Source organism: Hyla sarda, chromosome 10 (genome assembly GCF_029499605.1).
Source record: "Hyla sarda isolate aHylSar1 chromosome 10, aHylSar1.hap1, whole genome shotgun sequence".
Taxonomy (NCBI): Eukaryota; Metazoa; Chordata; class Amphibia; order Anura; family Hylidae; genus Hyla; species Hyla sarda.
In genome coordinates, this window is record NC_079198.1 from 47,160,194 (window position 1) to 47,180,609 (window position 20,416).

Below are 20,416 nucleotides of genomic sequence, written 5' to 3' on the forward strand. Positions count from 1 at the left end.
TTGGGCACTGTAGTTTAGCAACAGCTGGAGGCTCCCAGTTTTGAAACTACTTTATGGGCATTCTCCCCAGAGGAAGGCATCCTAAAAATGTTTGTCCTAAAAGATGTGTTTTTTTTTTCTTTTCATTTCAGATCCGTGTATGCAGAGGACTACCTTGGATTCACTTGATTTATGGGGGGTTGTTTTTTGGAATAAAAGCATGTCGTGTTTATTTAAAATTTCTGTTACAGGCTTAGTGGTCAAAGGCATCTTACAGATGGAGTCCATTACCAAGCCTGGGTTTAGCGTTAGCCACAAAAATAGCTATCGCTAACCCCCAATTACTACCCCAGTACCCACCGCCACAGGGTACCAAGAAGTACTGATACCAACAGGCCCAAAGCATCATAAATGGTGCTCCTGGGCCTGCTTGGTAACAGACCTGCGTTATTTCGGCTGGAGAGGACCAATAACAATGATCCTCGTTCACCATGGTAACATCAGTGGAAAAAATATGTAATAAACACACAGTTTAGGTGGTGTTCTAAATGCATTCATTGTTTTTGCTTGTGTGCACAAATAAGTGGTGTTCTGAAGTGGAGTTTTTTGCTTGTGTGTGCCAAATTTATCAATCCCCTGTGATAGTATGATAAATATGTTGCACATCGGCAAAACAAAATTAAAAAAATGACTTTAAAGATCAACTAACAATGATAAATCTCCCCCATAGAGCTCACACACATCTGAGATAAAAATTGCTTCATGGGAAAATCAATATCCACACATCCAGAATTAACATATCCATTGGTAACAAGTAGATTGTGCAATCAAGTCTCTGCAATGTTCCACGCATGAATGTCTTGTCAATATCTTGCATCTTCATGTGGGCCTTGCTCATCAGTTTTCCTCAGTGATATCTCTATATATACACACACAATCACTCTAGTAGTACACATCTACAGAAAACAATTGGGTATTTAGAGATAGCTTCCTCCATTTTTTTATTTTTAGAACAAGCTATAGATACATGGGGACAAAACAACCTGATATTTGACAATATGTAGAATAATACCTTACCTTATGAATGTACAAACAAATAAAAATGAAAGTTTTATTTTATATATATATATATATATATATATATATATATATAGTTCTTTTAACAATACAATACATGGGATTATTTTTTATTCTTAAATTCAATGCGGTTCCTGAGGAGCATAACAGTAAGGAGTGCTGAAACCATTCTATGTATCAGTTCATGAACTGTGTGTATCCCTCAGCTCCAGTCACAATGACATCCATCCAAATCCGCATGGCCTCTGGTGAAGGAGCTACCATATAATACAGCCGATCGTGAGTTTTGACACAGAAGGTCAGAGCCGGGTTTGGACTCTATTAACGAGAAACAAAAATGACCATTATTTTATGTTATGTAGCAACTTCCCTGTTAAATAAAAAAAAATCCCAAACTGTTAATATAAAATAAAAAACTATTGTAATAATAGAAAAAATATCAGTAGCTACAACTCTGAAGAATAAACCAGCTCTAAATGTAAATCAGTAAAGTAGTGTACACATTCTCACCCACCTCCTTCAACAAAGGTACAGAGAGAAAATCGGATATCTGCTATAGAGGACAAGAGAGGAGTTCAGTGTAAAGTAATGATACAGGCCACAGCCACATCTTTATAAAACTATATTACACACTATGGGGGACATTTATCAATGTTGGTGTAAGTAGATGTTTTTTGTAGATCGTTTTGGTTGGTCTAAATTTGGTGCACCAATTGCACCAAATTTACCACACTTGTGCAAGCAACATGAAAAATTTTGTGCGCAGTTCTAAATCTCCACACAGTTCTATTTGTACACCTGAGCTGCACCTCACATGACAAGTGGTGTGTCCTGGACACAGGTATTTTGTTCTATTTCTTTCAGGCTAGGATTCCACTGAGGCTATTTTTCCACCAGCAAAAACGCCAGAAAAACTGCCTCAGCTTTTTGCAGCATTTTGGCAGTTTTTCTTGCGTTTTTTTCTGGTGTTTTTGCTGGTGCGTGGAAACAGTCCTTTTTGTACCCTGTGAAAGTTTTCTCACTGCCTTCAGGGTACCACTTCATGGGTCGGATGCAGAGCGCCCGCCCCACGGAGTGTAAGGAGTGATGTATAGCACACTGTTTATCAAGCACGGTCCTCAAGTACCCCCAACAGGTCATGTTTACAGTTTTTCACAGGTTATTTAATTATGGTTAGTGAATAAGGCATCACCACAGTTATATCACCTGTGAAAGACCAAGGAAATCCTGAAAACATGACCTGTTGGGGACACTTGAGGACCACGCTTGCGAAACACTGGTATAGCATATACATGGTGCAAAGCATAGTGCACCCATGTACACTATACAGGAGCCCAGCAAGGAAAGAGTTAACCCACGCTGCTGCTGAACAGTGCTGGGTTAACTCTTTGTGTGCTATCCTGTACATACAGTCATCTATAGATGACTGTATATACAGGATACATTAGGCAGATGTCCACTTACCACCCTCGGCTTCTTCACTGGCCCGGTCAGTGTAGCTCCGCCCCGGTGATGACGTTATTAGGGGCAGAGCTACAAGGACCAGGCGGGGAGCCAGGGTGGTATGTTCCCAAACACGGAGACTCACACTGTTGCTTAACTACAATCCCCATAATTAACGACAGCCCCTATGATGGGAGTTGTAGTTTAGCAACAATTGGAGGCTCCCTGTTCAGGAACACAATGCATTATGAGTACATTTTTGGTGCCCTCCCCTGGGGAGAGTGCCCATAATGCAGTGTGTTCCTAAACAGGGAGCCTCCAACTGTTGCTAAACTGCAACTGATGATGTAGTTAATGATAGGGACTGTAGTAAAGCAGCAGCTGGAGTCTCCCTGTTTGGGAACCCACTGCCAGAAAGGCTCTGTTCCCATTATGCAAAATGCATAATGAGAACAGAGCCATACTTACCACCCTGGCTCTCCACCTGGTCCGCCCCCTAATGACATCATCACTAGGGGCAAAGCTACACGGATCAGCCCCGGCAGGGAATCTATATTCCCCCCTTAGAGTCGTTGGCTCCTGTGGTTTTTAAGTTAAGATTGCAGCGGGGCTCAGGAGTGAGACCCCATGCAATCTATCCCTCTGCACATGGACTACTACTTCCATCACGGGACATACTCTGTTCCATGATGAGAGTAATTGTAGTATTGCAGTGCTGAAGGACGGCTCTTGCAAATCCCCCAGCTGCGGGAATGTTTGGACAACTACTCCCATCTCTTCCCATGAAGGGAGTTGTAGTCCAGGGGCTGAGGAACAGATCGCAGCAGGTCATACTCTTGAGACCGCTGCATTTTGCATTTATTAACTTGACAAGCAGGCGGCACATGCCACTGCACTGCGCTTCCTGGCAGCGGGGAATATATAGCTCTGCATTGTCAATTCATAATCCCTGCTGGGAGCTCTGATTATGAATTGCGACACTGCAGAACTTCAGTATTTTCCCTGCCTGGGGCCAGCAGGGAGCACAGTGGAGCAGCATGTGCCACCGCTTGTCAAGTTGATAAATCCGGATCGCAGAAGGTCTCAGGAGCATGACCTGCTGCAAATCTGTCCCTCAGCCCTTGGACTACAACTCCCATCATGGACAGTCTGTCCATGATGGGAGTAGTAGTCCAAACCGTCCAAAAAGTGTCTCACAGCCAGGGGATGTGCAAGAGCTGTCCCTCAAAGCTGCGGCACTACAACTATTCCAATCATGGGACAGACTCTGTAGCAGTTATAGTTTAGCAGTGCTGAGGGACAGCTCCTGCATCCCTCGCCTGTCTCTGTAGGGTTCTACCTTCTGACACTTCTATGTGTCCTGCTTGTGCCGAAACCCCCCCCCCACTTCTAAACTTATTTTTTCTACATTTCTAAATTTATTTTGCGCAAATAATAAATTCGTATCCACTGCAAAAAGTGGTTTATGGTGCACCACACAGTAGACAACTTTGAAATATATTCTACCAAAAATTGCGCAAAATTTGCAGGGACATTTAGAACATTAAAGTGGTGTAAAGCCAATAATAAATGTCCCCCTAAGAGTCAGATTCATCAAAATCTGTGTAGAGAAAAACTTGACCAATTGCAACAAATTAGATTACTAATTTTATTTTGTAAAAGGTCTTTGAAAAATAAAAAATAAACTGATTAGTTGCTATGGGCAACTGGTTAACTGTATCTCTGCACAGGTCTTGATAAATCTCAGAGCCTGTATGCATAGACAGTTCTATATACAAATTAAAGGGCACAGGAAACAGTGATACATGTATGCTGCTAGTGTGAATAAACTATTCAGTAAACATATACACTGTTGGATAATTTGTCAATTTACTAAACATATGAAGTGCCCCTGTGTACAAGCTCATATATGAACCAATAACACCACACACCTGTAATGCTTCTTTACATGCGGACTTGCATGCAGTTTGCATTCATTACAAAATGGACTACTGCTTCAGAACATCAAACTGGTCCATAACTAAGAAAATTGGCATGATGGAGATTATTTGTGGATGTTTTTTACAATTATATGTGTCACTTGTTGTTAGCCCTATTAGAGAAGCTTTTCCTATTATAAGCTAAAAGTTCCATATAACAAAAAAGGTGAACCCGGGTAAACAGGAACAAATCAGGGAAGGGTAAGGGAGAAATAAAAATAGGTTTGGGCACCCAGATCAACAACGCAAAGGCCTATTACGAGGGCGTGGGGATAGTTTTGTTAGTCTGATACCATATAAGTACCTTATATTAAGACCAAAACATTCCTTCAGTTTTTGTCTGATGTGTGCAGGGACTAGGTGTAAGAATCTAGCCCAGGTGAAGAAAAAACACAACCTGTTTCTCCTGGATTAACAAAGACTATCAAAATCCATAGGGAAAAGGGAATATGAGTTTCTCAAGGAGAAGACAAATGGAGGGAGGTGAACTAGATATCCAGAAATAGAGTATGGCCTTTCTAGTAGCAGCGAGTAGTAGTTGCAAGTCAACACGTCATAGCACTTCATTATTTGTCCCAGACAGAGTTGTGTGAAGTCCATCAAGGAGAGGGAAGGGTCGTCCCAGTCTTTGTCCATCAGATGTTGTGCGATACTATGGAGGTAACTAAATGCTTGAAGATAGTAAAACGGGTGAGGGCCCAAAATGTCAAACTGCATTCTAAATTTGTTGAAGTGTAGACAGTGGCATAGCATGGGTTGTCAGCACCCGGGGCAAGGCAAGTAATTTGCACCCCCTAACCCGTGGATTTTAGCACTCGAGTCTCTTCCACTAGATTAGTTAAAGAAACCCTTACCCCCTAAGCACATGTATGTACATGTATTGCTCCCCCCCCAAAATATTAGGCAGCTCCCCCCACATTTGTAGGCAGCTCCCCCCCACATTAGGTCAGCAGTTCCCCCACAATAGTAGGCAGCTTCCCCCCACCCCACAGACATACAGCTTCCAGCCATATACAGTGTATGGCTGGAGGCTGTATGTCTGTACTGCTGCCCCCACAGTGATCCAGTCACCGCTCCTCCGGCCCGTGGTCACATCTACTGCTATGGCCTATGGACCATAGTAGTAGGTGCCGGGATCGGGGGAGCGGTGACCGGAACACTGAAGAAGATGGCGCGCTGCTAGTCACTTACCAGGCCCCGGCCAGCGCGTCCTCCTGCAATGATCCTGCGGTCCTCCTGCGTCTCTATGGTTGTAAGCACGGGACGTCAGTGACGTTCCGTGCGTACAACCATAGAGGCGGAGAAGCGAAGGACCGAAGGAGGACGCGCGCTGGCCGGGGAATGGTGAGTGACCGGCGGACATCCTTATGTCCCGAAAAGATTTTGCGGGACACAGGGATGTCCGGGATAGGAATACTTCTTTTTATGTGCCCGGGCCGGCTCCCGTGTGTGGCTGCAGGCGGGGGCCGACCAGAGCATATAAAAACTAATACTGTATACTAAAAACCAGGGGGCCTCCAGCTGTTGTGAAACTACAACTCCCAGCATGCCCGGACAGCCTTTGCCGGTCCGGGCATGCTGGGAGTTTTAGTTTCACAACAGCTGGAGGCCCCCTGGTTTTTAGTATACAGTATTGTGTGTGGCTTAACCATGCAGGTGTGAGTTGCACCTGGTGAGAGCTCTGGAGCTCCCAAGCCTCCCCAACACCGAAATTGGAGACTTAGCTACTCAGAAAAAGAGCACCTGAAGTGGGTAGACAAAGCTGCAAGACCCTCGGTGCAGCCCTGAGCCATGAGCGAGCCTCCAACCTTATTACCTCCCGGAGACGGGGATGCCGGCACGCCACAGAAATATTCCGATGCCAACTTACAGAGGTGGAGATCAGGGGAAGGCGTGGGAGACGTCGCGGCGAAGAGGACTTCTGGGCATGCACTCGGCGCTGGCTGATCAGCTGGAGGAGAGTGCTGTGGCGGTGGCCGAGCCGCGCAGAGCTTCGCGACATACGGGGATAGACAACTTCCTGGTTCCGGTCAGCGGTGCGAGAGAGCAGCTGACAACGCCGGAGATGGAGGGCCCTGAACAGGAGGAGAGGACATTGGGTCAGGAGATAGTGCCGGAAGAAGTGCAGGGAGTGGACGAACTCCCCAGAGGTGAGACGCAGCCGGCAGTATCGGAGCCAGGGAGTCCCGGACAAACGGAGGATAAATGGATGAATAAATGCAGTTGAAAACGCTAATGCTCTGACGAACAGCAGAGTGGGCACTGTAGATGAAAAAGTACAAAAAATATCGGATCAAATACAACAAATGTCATTACTTATAGATGATCAGGAAAATAGGCGAAGGAGGCAGAATATACGGGTGAAAGGTCTAGATGAAATGAACCAACAAGATGATTTACTGAGACGAATAACTGAGTTATTTAATACTATAACTAATCGCCCGAAAGAAGCTACTTATGTAATAGACAATGTTCACCGTGTACCGCGTTTTGGAACGAGAGCATTACAGAGACCGAGAGATGTGATATGTAGGATGCACTACCTTCAGGATAAAGAGAAAATAATGAGCGCTGCAAGAGAGGCAGATAATATAAGGTTTGAAGGGACATTAATACGGTTCTTTGCGGATATATCTGTTCGTACATTACAGATGAGGCGGAAGCTTCACCCTTTGTTGGGGAAATTTAGAGAAGCGGGCACAACATATAGGTGGGGGCATCCATTTCACATAATTGTCAAAAAGGACTCAGACTTTTTTTTTACATAGACATGAGGAACTTGAAGATCTATTTGTTTTTTTGCAAGTGAACCCGATACCAGGGGAAAATTGGTTAAACTGGGAAAATGGGTTGCGTTGGTAAGATGATATTAAGATGATATAAATAATTAGAGGGGATGTTGGTGGGGGAGAGGAGCTCCGGGGTTTTTATTTGTGGTTCTCTACTCCCTCCAAAGGATTTTTTCCTTTTTACTTTCCTACACAGTTTTTTTTTATATTTTTTATCTTATTCAATTTTTTATTTATTTTTTATTTATTTATTTTTCTCTTTTTGTGTAGGAGAAGGCAGATAGCCTTGGGGTTTTTTCTTTTTTTTTTTTAATTATTCATTTTTTTCCTTTCTCCTCCTCCGTCTCTTCCCTCTTCCTTATCCTTCTCTCTTTTCTCTCTCCCTGTGCATATTCTTATAGTAGGGTTGTTGTAATATGGAGAAGTTAGGTACTAAGGGTAATACAAGGTGGTTGAAAATTGGTTCTTTAAATGTGAGAGGATTAAATAATGCTGGTAAACGGTCTATATTATGGAATATGTTAAAAAAAAGAAACATTGGACATAGTGTTTTTACAAGAAACACATTATATGAAAGCATAAATATAAATTGATGTCCAATTTTTTTTCGAAAGCTTATCATTGCTTCCCTTTACAAGCTAGGGCAAAAGGGACTAGCATTCTTATAGCTCAAAATATTCCTTGGGAAGAGATAGAGAGTGAAGTAGATGAGGAAGGGAGATATATATTTCTGAAGGGGACTATTTTGTCACAGAAGTATACTTTAGCATCGGTTTACCTACCTAATACCAAACAGAAGATTGCTCTAAAGAAGCTATTAGATAAATTGGAAAAGTTCTCAGAAGGGATACAAAATTTTGGGGGGGGATTAACTTGGTGTTAGACCCCCAGTTGGATACATCTAAAGGTACCTCGGGTATGAGTACAGCAGCAATACAAGGGTGTAAAAAAGAATTACATAATAACCAACTGCTGGATTTCTGGCGAGTTGTGCACCCGAGGGATAGAGACTTTTCTTTTTATTCCTCGGAACACAACTCTTTTTCGCGAATAGACTATTTTTTTTTTAAACAAAAAGATATAGATAGAGTGAGAACAGCAAGAATAGATAACATCATTTTCGCGGATCATGCTTTAACCCCTTCCCAACCTATGACATACCTGTACATCATGAGTGGCAAGGTGTTCCCGACCCATGACATACAGGTACGTCATGAACATTTTTGCCGCTGCTCGCGGCATACCGCAGCGCCGGGTAAGATGGTGGCTATCACTGATAGCCAGCCATCTTACCATGCGACCACGGGGGGGTTTCATCCCCCACCCCCCCAGCGATCGCTGCTATCAGCTAGTCAAATCTGACTAGCTGATAGCAGCGTTTCGCTATCAGAATACTTAGCAGCGCGGTGATCGGGACACACACCGCACTGCTAAGTGTCCCTTACCCGTCCCGCGGCGTCATTTACCCGGCCATGCGGTGTCCAAAGCGGTCCCGGCGTCCTCCAGGCGGTACCGGCGGTGGTGCGTCCCAGCAGTGAGTTTGCAGCAGCAGGGCGACATCTTCATTGGCAGCAGTGAGATCGCCGTAAATCGATCTCATCGCTGCCTCTGGGAGTTTCAAAACTGCAACTCCCAGCATGCCCAGACAGCCATTTGGCTTTCTGTGCATGCTGGGAGTTGCAGTTTTGCAACATCTGGAGGTCCACAGTTTGGAGACCACTGTATAATGGTCTCCAATCTGTGCTCTTCCAGATGTTGCAAAACTACAAATCTCAGCATACCAGACTGCCCAAGCATGCTGGAAGTTGTAGTTCGGCAACATCTGATCCTTCAGATATTGCCTAACTACAACTTCCAGCATGCATGGGCAGTCTGGGCATGCTGGGAGTTGTAGTTTTGCAACAACTGGAGGCACACTGGTTTGGAAACACTAAGTTAAGTAATAAACTTTCAAGTGTTTTGCAACCAGTGTGTCTTCAGCTGTTAGATAACTACAACCCCCAGCATGCACGGACATCCAAAGGGCATGCTGGGAGTTGAGGCAGTATGCCTCTAGCTGTTGCATAACTACAACTCCCAACATGCCCTTCTGCTGAGATTTGTAGTTTTTGCAACAGCTGAAGGCACACTGGTTGCGAAACACCAGTTTGTTATCTAACTCCGTGTTTCGCAACCAGTGTGCCTCCAGCTGTTGCAAAACTACAACTCCCAGCATACACGGACAGCCAAAGGGCATGCTCGGAGTTGTAGTTTTGCAACAGCTGGATGTTCGCCCCCCCAATGTGAATGTACAGGGTACACTCACATGGACGGATGTTTACAGTGAGTGCTGCAAGTTTGAGATGGCGCAAATTTTGCGCTGCAGCTCAAGCTCCCAGCGGCAAACTTGCTGTGAACCTCTGCCCGTGTGACTGTACCCTAAAAACACTACACTACACTTACACTAACCTAAAATAAAAAGTAAAAAAACACTACATATACACATACCTCTACACAGCCCCCCTCCCCAATAAAAATGAAAAACGTCTGATACGCTACTGTTTCCAAAACGGAGTCTCCTGCTGTTGCAAAACAACAACAACTCCCAGTATTGCCGGACAGCCATTGACTGTCCAGGCATGCTGGGAGTTTTGCAACAGCTGGAGGCCCCCTGATTGGGAATCACTGGCATAGAATACCCCTATGTCCACCCCTATGCAAATTCCTAATTTAGGCCTTAAATGCGCATGGCGCTCTCTCACTTTGGAGCCCTGTCGTATTTCAGGGCAACAGTTTTGGGACACATATGGGGTATCTCCGTACTCGGGAGAAATTGCCTTACAAATGTTGGGGGGCTTTTTCTTCTTTAACCCCTATGAAAAGGTGAAGTTGGGGTCTACACCAGCATGTTAGTGTATAAAAATTACATTTTTTACACTGACATGCTGGTGTTGCTGCATACTTTTCATTTTCACAAGAAGTAAAAGGGAAAAAAGACCCTCAAAATTTGTAATGCAATTTCTCCCCAGTACGGAGATACCCCAAAAGGGGGGCGCAAAGTGCTCTGGGGGCGCACAACAAAGCTCAGAAGGGAGAGTGCACCATGTCCATTTTAGGTGATTTGCACAGGGGTTGCTGATTGTTACAGCAGTTCTGACATAAACGCAAAACAATAAATATCCATATGTGACCCCATTTTGGAAACTACACCACTCATGGAATTTAATAAGGGGTGCAGTGAGCATTTGCACCCCACTGGTGTATGACAGATTTTTGGAACAGTGGTCTGTGAAAATTAAAAATACAATTTTTCATTTGCACAGTCCACTGTTTCAAATATCTGTCAAACGCCAGTGGGGTGTAAATGCTCACTGTACCCCTTATTAAATTCCATGAGGGGTGTAGTTTCCAAAATGGGGACACATGTGGGGGGTCCACTGTTCTGGCACCATAGGGGCTTCCTAAATGGGACATTCCCCCCAAAAACCATTTCAGAAAAACTCACTCTCCAAAATCCCATTGTCGTTCCTTCCCTTCTGAGCCCTCTACTGCGCCCGCCGAACACTTTACATACACATATGAGGTGTTTACTTACTTGAGAGAAATTGGGTTACAATCTTTAGGGTGATTTCTCTCCTTTTATCCCTTGTAAAAATTCAAAAATTGGGTCTACAAGAACATGCGAGTGTAAAAAATGAAGATTTTGAATTTTCTCCTTCGCTTTGCTGCTATTCCTGTGAAACACCTAAAGGGTTAAAACACTTACTGAATGTCATTTTGAATACTTTGGGGGGTGCAGGTTTTATAATGGGGTCATTTATGGGGTATTTCTAATATTAAGAACCTTAAAATCCACTTCCAACCTGAACTGGTCCCTGAAAAAGTACAATTTTGAAAATCTTGAGAAAAATTGGAAAATTGCTGCGAAACTTTGAAGCCCTCTGGTGTCTTCCAAAAGTAAAAACACGTCAATTTTTTGATGCAAACATAAAGTAGGCATATTATATATGTGAATCAATATGTAATTTATTTGGAATATCCATTTTCCTTACAAGCAGAGAGTTTCAAAGTTAGAAAAATGCAAAATGTTCAAAATTTTCGTGAAATTTTCATGCAAATATCAGTGAAATTTTACCAATAACATAAAGTAGAATATGTCACGAAAAAACTATCTTGGGATCAGAATGATAAGTAAAAGCATCCCAGAGTTATTAATGTTTAAAGTAACAGTGGTCAGATGTTCAAAAAATGCCCAGGTCCTGAAGGTGAAAATGGGCTGGGTCATAAAGGGGTTAATTAAAATTGAATTAACAGCGTTGGTGGCGAAGCAGTGGAGTTGGTCGCTAAATGATTTGCTATTAAAGGATTTGGTGACTATAGGAGATTTAAAAAAGCTATTAAATGAGTTTTTTGAGAACAACGACACAGAGGGGATTACACCAGGTACCCTCTGGGAGGCTCATAAATGCTTTGCCAGAGGGATACTGATTAAAGGGGTACTCCGCCCCTAGACATCTTATCCCCTATCCAAAGGATAGGGGATAAGATGTCAGATCGCCGCAGTCCCGCTACTGGGGAGCCCTGGGATCCCCGCTGCGGCACTGCGCTCTCATTACAGCACAGAGCGAGTTCGCTCTGCACGTAATGACGGGCAGTACAGGGGCCGGAGCATTGTTAAGTCACCGCTCCACCCCTCGTGATGTCACGGCATGCCCCTTTCAATACAAGTCTATGGGAGGGGGCGTGGCGGTCGTCACGCCCCCTCCCATAGACTTGCATTAAGGGGACGGGCCGTGATGTCACGAGGAGCGGAGCCATGACATCACGCTGCTCCGTCCCCCGTATCGCCCGTCATTACGCACAGAGCGAACTCACTCTGTGCTGTAATGAGAACGCGGTGCCGCAGTGGGGATCCCAGGGCTCCCCAGCAGCGGGACCGCGGCGATCTGACATCTTATCCCCTATCCTTTGGATAGGGGATAAGATGTCTAAGGGCGGAGTACCCCTTTAAGCATGGGTCAAGAATTAAACGGATTAAAGCAGAAAAAATAAATACCATAATGAAGGAACAAGGGGAACTAGAAGTAAAACATAAGCGAGGAGAGGAGCAGGATTTACAGTTTAAAGTCAAGAAAAAAGGGAAGAACTTAGATCTCTTTTGATGGATCAAGCAAAAAAACTGATTTCAAGGTTGAGAAGGATAAACTATGAATATAGTAACAAAATAGGTAAAGCATTGGCGGAAGCAACCAAGACACAAAAAGCTAGTTCATATATACCGAAAATACGCCATAATGGGGGGAAGATTACGTATTGTCCTTCTGCGATAGCAGAAACATAAAAAAAATTCTATGAAGAGTTATATAACATTGACAACCAGAATCCGGCGACATTATGTAAGAAATTTAGAGAAAAAGTAAAAAAATATATAGAAAGTTCAGGACTCCCGCGGTTGGACAGTGGGGCGGTAGAGGAATTAGAAAAAGAGATAACGTTGGAGGAATGGGAATGTGCAATAAAAGCAACAGCTGAGAAGAAGGCCCCTGGCCCAGATGGGTTTTCATTGGGTTATTATAAGAGTGTAAAGGAAATTCTAGCACCCAATTTTTTAAAAACTTTGCATGCAGTAGGGATAGGGGTACCTTTACCTAAAGGCACTACTAGAGCAACAATAGTGGTTATTCCTAAAGAAGGGAAGGATGCATCTCAATGTGAAAGCTATAGACCTATATCACTACTAAATATAGATTATAAGCTGTTTACAAAAATTTTGGCCTCTAGATTGGTAAATGTAATGGAGGGTATTATTCATTTAGATCAAGTGGGATTTATGGCCGGTAGAGGCGCGAAGGATAATACCATTAGGACATTTGATTTGGTACAGTTCGCCCAGTCGAGACAAATCCCGGCAATGTTATTATCGAACTGGACTTTTATGGAAGAAACATTTAATATTTAGGATTTAAAAAAAAGTTTTTTAAACTGGATTATGGAAACATACAGATACCCTACAGCTAGGGTAAGAGTCAATGGGATTTAAGAGTTAAGAAATGGCACCAGACAAGGGTGCCCACTTTCACCACTGATTTTTATTTTACTATTGGAAACTTTTCTATGTAAAATTAGATAAAATATTAACCTGCATGGAATTATAGTTCAGGGTAGGACTCATAAAGTGGCAGCGTTTGCCAATGATTTGATTTTTTTTTATTACAGAACCAATAATATCACTGCCTACGCTATTGAAAGAGTTTGAAAAATATAATAGTTTATCTAACTACAAGATAAACTTGAGGAAATCGGCAGCATTAAATATTTCATTAAATAATAAGATAGTGGCTATTATGCAGGAGAATTTTAGTTTAAAATGGGCGGATAAGGCAGTGAGACTGTTGGGGGTTTGGATAGCTGCCGATAAAAAAGATTTGTATAATTTGAATGTCCCGCCCCTTGTTAATGAAGTAAGAGAACAGTGCCAGAAGTGGTCTCCTAACCTTTTCTCGTGGTTTGGGAGGTCTGCACTCTATAAGATGACTATTTTACCAAAAATCCTATATCTTTTTCAGTGTATTCCAATCAAATTCCCCCCCAATTTTTTTTTTTTAAAGAAATTAATCAGATTCAGCAGGATTTTGTTTGGGGGGGAAGGCCAGGATAAAAAGAGAGAAGATGTGCCGCCTTAAAGATAAGGGGGGGGGGGGGGTAGGCTTACCCGATCTAAAGAGCTATTATATATCTGTACATTTGGCACGGGTAATGGAATGGTGCAGACAACCAAGGGGTAAACTTTGGGTAGAAGTTGAGGAGGCAGAGACTAAAATCCCTTTAAAATCTCTCCCATGGTGTAAAAAGAGAGGTGAAAGAACATCCAACCATTAGCGCCACTCATGCGGTGCATAGAGGAAAGGGTACAGGAAATATTCTTGCCTAATGATTCACAGCAGATTCCTATAGTAGGGCATCCAGCCTTTCCCATCAGCTTAGAAGACCCAATCTTTAGAGAATGGATAGAGGCCGATAATTTTAGAGTAAGTTATATGAGGAGAGAAGAATAACTCAAAGAATGGAAGGAGGTGGGGGAATTAGGTAGAGGAAGTAAGTTGGGTTTTTGGAGGGAACTACAGTTAAGACATTACCTGGCATCAATTCCAAGTCCAGATTGGTTTAGAAGTACTAATACGAGATTCGAAGAGATATGTATGGTAGGGACACGGATCAAACATGCAGTATCACTGATATAAAAAATGTGGATTACGCGAGACGATCAAACTTTACCGGGATTCACGCAAAAATGGGAAAATTAGCTAAAAGAGAAACTTTTCACTGGAAGAATGGATTAAGATGTTCAGCCTCACACATCGCTCAGCTATCTCTACTTGTATACAGGAGTCTAATTATAAGATAATGGCGAGGTGGTATAGAGTGCCAAAGGTGCTAGGAAGATTCCAAGAGGGTTTAGATTCCGCTTGTTGACGATGCGGAAAGGAGGAGGGGTCTTTGTTACATATTTTTTGGCAGTGTGATGTGTTGAGGGAATTCTGGGAACAGGTTCATAAGATTACTAGTGAAGTAACAGGTCATGATATACCATTTACTCCAGAATTTTTTTTGCTACAACATAATGATATCCCCTTAAAGAGCTATACAGAATCCCTACTTAGCTTTTTGATAACCACGGCTAGAGGTTGTGTGGCGGTATTGTGGAGAGAGAAAAGTGCTCCATCTTTAATAAGCTGGTATACAATAGTAAATGATGCCATGTATCTGGAAAATTTATGCTAAGGAGATAGGGAAGAAGAAAATAAGTTCCAGAATATCTGGGAGGGTTGGAAAAAATTCCAAGAGGTATTGGAATATGAGATGGTTGGAGGAATGAGGAGGTGAGAGGGAGAGGAAGGGTTGGGAGTTTAGGGGGGGGAGCAGCCCAGGGGGTGTTATTGTTGTGTTTTTATTTTATTGGGGGTGGGGGGAGGGTGGAGGAAGGGGTTAAGAGGGAAAGTAACAAGATATGGTACACAGAGTATTACTTATAAAAAGATTCTAAGTTAAGAGATGAGATGTATTTGAGCATCAGTGTTGTTCTTTTTTCCTTTTTTGTTGTTGAGAGATCTCTGTTGGAATGTAATGTTGTGTGTAAATATAAATAAATAATAAAAAAACAAAAAAAGTATACAGTATTAGTTTTTATATGCTCTCGCCAGCCCCCGCCTGCAGCCACACACGGGAGCCGGGTCGGGCACATAAAAAGAAGTATTCCTATCCCAGAGAGCGCGCCCCCCAGATGTTGCACCCGGTGTGGCCGGCCCCCCCTGCACCCCCCACGCTACGCCTCTGAGTGTAGAGATGTTGCCTAGGTATATCTACAAAGGAGGTGAGTCTAAAGAGACCCCCAGTCTGCCAGAGACAAAATATAGATGACGGGTAGAGGTAGATGTCAGAAGTAGGGAGTGGTAAGAGTTTAAGGAGAATAGGCGTCTACTCTTAACCCAGGCTTTCCTGGTGGAACACAGTAAAGGGTTACTCCTGAGATGAATTGGCAAGGTTGTATACATAGAGTGTTAAAAGTTCATTAGGGATCTTTTTTGTCCAGGGAAATGTCCATGTATACAGAGGAAAGAACAAGCCATTCACCTGCTATCCGTAAGTGGGCTACCAAATTGTAGAGCAAGAGGTTTGGAAAATGAATGGGAATTGTTCAATGTCTTTAGGATGAAAAATCAGTGGTAGGGATTGTAAAATATATAACAGTTTGGGGAATATGACTTGCTTCAAATGCCCTATCCACAAGGGGAAAGGGAAAAGTACACAGTAAGAGTCAGGAGTCAAGGTATTTCAAAAAGGGTGCGACACTACACTAGAATAATTGTGAGAGCTGTTTGGTGATGGTTATGCTTAGATAAGGTGGCATATTAGCACTCGAATGAAAGTCATAGACCTTTGCCCAGGGCAGCTGAGTAGGGACTTTAACCCTTTAAGGGTTTTTCCATTTTTGCTTTTTCCCCTCACCTTACAAAATTCATAATGCTTTCAGTTTTCTACCTAAGGACCTATATGAGGGCTTGTTTTACATGCTACCAATTTTACTTTGTATGACATCAGTCATTTTACCACAAAATCTATGATGAAAAAAAAAAAAAAAAAAAAAAAAAAATTATATATATATATATATATATATATGTGGGACAAAATGTCCAAAAATACCCAATTTTAGATATTGGAATTTTTTTTCCATATACGCCATTAACTGTGCAGTTTAATTATTGTTATATTTTTATTGTTCGGACATTTATGCATGAGGAGATGCGTCATATGTTTAGGTTTATTTTTGTTTACATATATATATATTTTTTTTTTTTACTGGGAAAAGGGGGGTGATTCAAACTCCCGGCGGAGGTGTGGGGGGCGCCTGCGAAGATAGTTGCGGGAGCGAGCGCTGGCGTTGCGGTGCCTGGGGGGAGTGGGTCGGTAGTTGTTTCGCCTAGTTTGGGGTTGGCGGCGGCGGGGGTGGCGCCCGCGGCTCCGGTGAGTGCTGATGCGGATAAGTTGATGGATGGGGTGAGGATGGCAGATTCGGCTAAGGATGAGGTGTACGTGTGCTTCCAGGGCCCGCTAGGTGCACACTTGAAGGCGGAGGTGAGGGAACGTATATGGAAAGGGGAGTATGTGGAGATATTTTCCATACTTCCGCTGGAGAAGTTCAATCTGGATAGGGTCAAACCCGATGAGTCTAAGAAGGAGGAGGAGGAGTGTCGGCGTTATTGGCTGATACTGCGGACGTTCGCAAATTGGCTCCAGGCGTTCGACATTCTGGCGAGTGTGATTGGGGAAAAGGCGCCGGAAAATAGTTCGGCACTTTTCTGTTACCTGGATTCGGTGGGGGGTTTATGGGGGCAATGCGTGGCTTAGATATGACGAGCAGTTCCGGCAGCAGAAGGCCGTTCGCCCGGCGTTGCGCTGGGATCATAAAGATATTAGCCTCTGGATGAGGCTTATGGCGGGCCCAAGGGGGGGTGGTAGTGGGCAGCAGTCCTTTCGGGGTGGAGCAAGTGGCTCCGGTTCTGGTAAGCAGGGGGGACGGGGAAGGGGTGCTGTTGGCAATTTAATGACGGCCAATGCAAGTTCGGAAGTGAGTGCAAATTTAAGCACGAATGCTCCGGCTGCGGTGGCGCCCATAGTTTGTCCCGCTGCTTTAAGCGGGGAAAAGGTAATGGGACGGGGAGACTGAGCAGAAGAGGGGCAACACCGTTGAGGCTGACAGAGATGTTGCCGTTCCTCGCACGGTACCCAGATAGGAACACGGCTGCGCTGTTAACGGTGGGGTTCTCGGGCGGCTTTAGGATACCGAGTGTTAGGGTGGAGTTAGGGGGGAGTGGGCGTAACCTGTCTTCGGCGTTGGCCCATCCGGAGGTTGTGAGGGACAAGCTTTTTAAGGAGATGGCTTTGGACCGGATGGCCAGTCCGTATGATGCTTTGCCGCTGCCGGACTTATGCCTTTCTCCTTTGGGGCTGGTGCCGAAGAAGGAGCCTAATAAATTTAGATTCATTCACCACCTCTCTCATCCTGAGGGAGGGTCGGTGAATGATGGGATTGATCCGACTTTGTGTGTGGTCTCCTATACCTCTTTTGATGCGGCCTCACGGTGGGTTAGGCGGTTTGGGAGGGGCACGTTGATGGCCAAGACTGACATTGAGGCTGCCTTCCGCCTATTGCCAGTTCATCCTGAGAGTTTTGCTTTTTGGGTCGTGTTTGGGAGGGTTGTTTTTTTCGTTGACATGTGCTTGTCGATGGGGTGCTCGATATCTTGCTCATATTTTGAGCAGTTCAGCACCTTCTTGGAGTGGGTGGTGCGGAGTGAGGCCAGGTGTCCTCCGTTCGGCACTATCTTGATGACCTCCTGTTTTTGGGACCGGCGAGTTCGGGGTGTTGCTACAGACGATGGAATGGGTTGCGGCCTTGTTTGGTGTGCCACTGGCTCCAGATAAGACTGAAGGTCCGTGTACGGCTCTGAAGTTCTTGGGTATAGAGATTGGCACGTTGGCGATGGAATGCCGGCTGCTGGCGGACAAGCTGCAGGAGTTGAGATTGGCAGTGGAGGAGGCTCTGCGCGTGAGGAAGGTGCAGCTCAGTCCAATCACTTTTGGGGTGCCTCAATTTCGCGTGTCGCATCATGCCCATGGGTCGAGTGTTCTGTAGACGGCTGGCTGCAGCCACAGCGGGCGTGCGGAGGCCGCATCATTATGTGCGGCTTTTGGGGGATGTGCGGGCAGATTTTGAAGTGTGGTGTTCGTTTTTGTTGCGGTATAATGGGCGGTCCGTAGTGATGGAGGGCGTGGTGTCGAGTTGGGACCATGAATTGTATACGGATGCGGCTGGGAGTGCGGGCTTCGGGGCTTATCTACAAAAACAATGGCGTGTGGCGCCATGGCCGGAGTCTTGGAAGAGTAAGGGGTTGGTGCGGAATTTGGCATTGTTGGAGTTGTTCCCTATAGTGGTGGCTGTGGTGGTGTGGGGGGACTTGTTGAGGAATCGAAAAGTGTGTATTCACTGCGATAACTTTGGTGTGGTGCAGGCGGTTAATGCGCAGTCTGTGCGGTCTCCGCCCGTAGTCAGTTTGCTGCGTAGGTTGGTGCTACAGGGGCTTGAATTGAATGCGCCTTTTATTGCTAAGCATGTGCCGGGGGTGGACAACTCCATTGCTGACTCTCTTTCTCGGTTTCAGTGGGACCGTTTTCGGGAGCTGGCACCAGCGGCAGAAGCGGAAAGGGTTGCCTTGCCCGGAGTGGCTGTGGACGGTGGTCTGACTGTGGCTATGGAGCTGATACGCAGGTCAGTGAGTGAGGCTACATGGTCAGGGTATGGTAGGTGCTGGTCTGAGTGGGAGTCTTTAGTGGCTGAGGTGGGCTCATCGGGAGGGTCACCTGAGTGGGAGAGTCTAGTGTTACTTTATGTAGGCAGGTTGTTTCAGGATAGGGTCTCTACTTCTGGTCTTGGGCGCTGCGAGGCGGCGTTGGCATTCTGGTTCAAGTTGCGGGGGCTCCCCGACTTGACTAAGTCTTTCCTGGTTCGGCAGGCTGCGAAAGGCTTACGGCGGGGCGCGGCTTCTAGGGATGCCCGTCGGTCAGTCTCTTTTTCGTTGTTAACCAGCTTGGGGAATGTGTTGGGGGATGTCTGTGTTTCGGATTATGAGGTTGTGCTTTTTTGGTTGGCGTTCGCCCTGGCCTTTTTTGGGGCTTTTCGGAGTTGTTATCGCCGAGTCGTCAGAGGTTGGGGGGTTTGTTGGCAGTTGATGTGGTGTTGGTTGGTGAGGTGCTTGAATGTGTCTTGCGTCGGTCCAAGACGGACCAGGTGGGTAGGGGATTCATGGTGCGCCTGGCGGCATTGCAGGGATCTGTGATGTGTCCGGTCCGGTGCTTTCGTGAGTTTATGGGTTTGCGCCCGGCGGGGGTGGGGCCGCTGCTGGTGCATCAGGATGGCACGTACCTGTCAAAGTTTCAGTTCATGCAAGTTTTTAGGCGCTGCTTGGGGGTGGTTGGCTGCGTTCCTGGGGAATATAGCTCGCACTCGTTCCGTATAGGGGCTGCAACAGAGATGTCCAGGTGGGGGTTGGGTTGCGAGGCTATTCAGAGGATAGGAAGGTGGGAGTCGCAGCGTTTTCGGCTGTATATTCGGCCTCATCTGTTGTAATGCGTGTGCTTGGGGGTCTGTTGGGGAGTTGTTGTTTTTTTTCATCTGTTCTGGTTGTGTTTTACAGATCCTGGACCTTGCTTGGTTTGGATCAGTATTGCCATCCTCGGAGCTCGCTGAGGGAGACGTGGCCATACATCGCCACCCCAGCTTGAGCGTGACACAGCTAGCTAGACCCTAGAAGCGGTGAGTGGCACGAAAGTGCCGACAACTCTATTTACAGCCATCACGCTGCATGTTAACACAGCGATCATAGAGAGCACAGCATACGGAACAAATAAAACAACACTGATACAGTGTATTTAATATTATCACAAAGTGGATGTAACTGGCAGAATTGAAAGACTGTTTCAATATATGCGGGACATATGAATGTGGCCACAATTTCACACAGGACTATATTAAGATTCACTTACAGGATAGAACTTACGGTTACTATTGGAAACCACAGCCATTTGAAACCAACAGCATCATATTTTGCATTT

The 20,416-nt window shown here is 44.9% G+C and overlaps 1 protein-coding gene across 20 annotated transcripts in view; it reads right to left on the reverse strand.

The window, feature by feature from the left end:
* Positions 1-1,102: 1,102 nt before the first annotated feature.
* Positions 1,103-20,416, reverse strand: part of PHLDB1 (pleckstrin homology like domain family B member 1) — a 727,524-nt gene continuing 708,210 nt past the window's right edge. For 8 of the 20 annotated variants that reach the window (XM_056544036.1, XM_056544037.1, XM_056544035.1 and 5 more), the window contains 2 exons: positions 1,571-1,609; positions 1,103-1,374 (listed from right to left, as the gene is read on the reverse strand). In XM_056544036.1, the coding sequence (XP_056400011.1) occupies positions 1,234-1,374; positions 1,571-1,609 (180 nt within the window). In that variant the 3' untranslated portion in view covers positions 1,103-1,233. The remainder of the gene's footprint in view (positions 1,375-1,570; positions 1,610-20,416) is intronic. The other 12 variants (XM_056544028.1, XM_056544029.1, XM_056544030.1 and 9 more) reach the window with 4 other exon arrangements.